At 34.5% G+C, this 3,141-nt stretch overlaps 1 protein-coding gene across 2 annotated transcripts; it reads right to left on the reverse strand.

Moving 5' to 3' along the window:
* Nucleotides 1–1,422, reverse strand: LOC111595485. 2 transcript variants are annotated; one of them, XM_023309255.2, is made up of 4 exons: nucleotides 1,230–1,422; nucleotides 1,043–1,171; nucleotides 861–986; nucleotides 1–222 (listed from the first exon to the last, which is right to left on the reverse strand). In XM_023309255.2, the coding sequence occupies exons 1-4, from the start codon at nucleotides 1,291–1,293 to the stop codon at nucleotides 17–19; spliced, it is 525 nt and encodes a 174-aa protein (XP_023165023.2). In that variant the 5' UTR covers nucleotides 1,294–1,422; the 3' UTR covers nucleotides 1–16. The 2 variants fall into 2 exon arrangements, with proteins under 2 accessions (XP_023165023.2, XP_023165024.2); XM_023309256.2 differs by having other exon boundaries at nucleotides 1,226–1,301.
* Nucleotides 1,423–3,141: the final 1,719 nt, after the last annotated feature.

Consider the following 3,141-nt stretch of genomic DNA (forward strand, 5'->3'; position numbering starts at 1 on the left):
TTATTTTTCGATTTGTTTATTTAAGAACAATAAAAGCGCTGAGCAGCACTATGACCCAGCCAAGAATTTGTTGAGACTGCGTAGTCGGGCTGCAATTGCAGGGTATCAGACCCAGTTTAGAGGTGCACACGCAAGCCTCCACCTGCATGCCCGTCGACTGGGTTTCGCGGTAACAGCCATTGCTGTTATTCACCTTGGCACACATATAGGTAATATTTTGTACTTTTTAATGAAAATAAAAGAAAAGTATAAATTAATAAATATTTTTTGTTATTTCAAGCTAATTTTAATTTAATTTAATTTATTTATATATAAGCGTATAATAAAATAAATAATAAATAAGTCCTAGCTATAGATTCGAAAAGTTCTTTAGAAAATTTTAGCCATCCAGATCAGTGTGTGAACTGTGAGAGTAAAATATGTGTCTCTAACTTTGGGCTAAGCCAGTTATAGGGTAGCAATCAAGTTAATGCAACGAAAATAATAGATTTTAGATGTCAATATTTATCAAAATTTTTATGGTGTGATAAAGTCAACATCTGAGTTCATCAGCAATTCACTATCAAAATTAAATGACACTAGTTTTACAACTGCGGATGTTTACATTAGTCATATATTCTTTACACCTTATCTATACACGCTTATACATAAAAGCTTCAATACTTCCCTAATTCAGAAGTAAATATAACCTCGTGTCTTGTTCTTGCAGTCTCTCCTAATGGAACTTATCTCAATCTTTTTATATTATTTTATCTAGGGTTGCATGCATGAACATAATCAGCATTAAACCCCTCTTGCGCTGTTTGTTTTTCCTCTTATGTAGAGTATGAAAATATGTGTAAGTATAACAAAGTACTTACTGCCACCCTTGAATATGTAGGAGTACTTGACGCAGGAGTAGCCGGGTGACATCTGGCACAGATAATGTTCGCGATTCAATGTCTCGTTCTTCCACAATGCCTTCACATTCGGCACAGTATCGTTGGCTGAAGTGAATTTGCACAGCTATAGGTTAATACGCTTTCAATTGACGTATACCTACGAGTGACTACCAAGGGCATTTCACAGGGTATCTCATTGAAATCGCCAACTCTTGCATCGCAGCTTTCCTTGACTATATTCGTTTTGTTGTCGTAGGGTCCTATCCAGGTGAAGTGAAAACATTGTGGTGCTGCGAATTGAGCATATATGGATCGGACTCATCTAAATTTACATGCATATTCACCAACACTCGGCTTTGAGGCACTTGAACAGCAGCAACAGTAGCAGCAGTTTAAACAGCTGCAGTGGCATATTCGATAAGGAGTTCTCTTAGATGTTTATGTTTTCTTTTTTGATAATTTTCACAGATAAGTTCAATATTTCCGTTCGTATAAATAAATTTTATTTTTGGGACAAGCGCTGCTGTTGCCACTGCCACAGACAAACTAATAATGCGCCGTTCAATACAATCGACAAACGATCGACGATCTTATCATTTACCTTCGAGTACTTTTAAGTTTTTATTATGACACCTTAAAGACGAGGTTTACTTAATGACTGGGGCTTTTTCAATCATTTAGTTAACTATATTTTAATTGGCTTATTTCATTCTTTTTAGAAATCAATAATTGAGTTTTCATAGATAGTACGAAGAATGTAGATATTTTTTATTTAATGTATATAGTGAAAATGTAAGTTACATTAATTTTAGTAAATGTTATATCACTATTAGTTAAATAAAAACAACTATATATATGGGGTTATAATATTTTTATTTCCAGATGTATTTGCTTATTCTAAGACTTGACACCAATTTGTTTAAGAAATATTTTTGTTGTATATATAAACTTAATTTAGCTGAACTTTTACTAAAGTACATCACAGTTGATTAGAGCGACATTGGAAAATAGAAATATTGCTGCAATCAGCAGAAGGGAGAGAAAGCAGAAGAACTAAACTGCAGTGACATAATTGGCTTGCATCACAGAATAAAACTTATAATCGAAGCACACTTACCTAAAACCTAAAATAAAAGTCAATTGACTACACTTTTGATATATATATATATATATAGATTACATTACTCGTTTTATCCCAGCCCACTTATATATCTTTCGCTCTTCAACAACTTCCACAGAGAGAATTCGCTTTTATTTTCATTACACATGATATCTGCAATTGAAGCATGCCGAATAATACAAAACTTTTATTGTAATGAAAAATGACGGCGTTTTTAGTATCGTTTTGGTGATGTTTGAGTTTTTCGATGATGGCAATCAACGAGCGATAAGCGACCTTATCAATGCCGCTGACAATGTGAAAATAAAAGAAAGTGTCATAAAATGGTAAATGAAATTTAAAATGTTGCTACAACTTTGAAATCAACAAAACCGAGCTTTTTTGGGGCAGACACCATTCAAATCAGACCACCTTCCAAATGGCATTTAATTAAATTTGCACAAACGAAGCCAGAGCGAGTGTGAGAGAGCGAGGGGGAGTGAGGCAGAGAGATGACTGACAAACAATTAAATAACAGCAGTTGGAAATATTGTTAAACTAAAGTCTGCAAATTGTATTTGTTGTTAATTGTCCGGTTGTCAGAGTAGTCCTCTCTCGCCTTGCACGAAATGAGTTTGAAAACAAATAAAAATGTCAAACGAATGAATAAAAGTTGTCTAATTTAATTTGTTTAGCAGCAGCGGCATTTGGACAGCCAACACACAGATACAAATACACACACACACAGATGTACTTACTGAGAAAACTCACGCATACTCACGTACTCGAACAGTTGCACAAATTGAATAAAAGTACAATTTTTCACCATCGCTCTTCACGTATATTTCACGTAGCATTTTTAAATTTAATTTTTAATTGTTCAAAACAATTAAAATTTATTTGGAAATTGTTGTGTGCGCCTTTGTGTGTGTGCGTGTCGCTCTGTGTAGAACTTTTTCCACAGCTGCTGACCAGCTACGTGTTTTGAAACTTTGTACGAGTTGATGTTGCCAATGTTAGTTGCATTTAGCTAAAATGCCATTTGCGTCAAGCCACGTTTTCAGCACACATCCATCAAGAAATCTGACAAGGACTTTTTATTTTTAAATAGCTAACCTAGGAACCACTCTATACTTCAGTCCCCAATCGCGACACACATCA

This window comes from Drosophila hydei, unplaced genomic scaffold, assembly GCF_003285905.1.
Source record: "Drosophila hydei strain 15085-1641.00,03,60 unplaced genomic scaffold, DhydRS2 tig00000060-arrow-pilon, whole genome shotgun sequence".
Taxonomy (NCBI): domain Eukaryota; kingdom Metazoa; phylum Arthropoda; class Insecta; order Diptera; family Drosophilidae; genus Drosophila; species Drosophila hydei.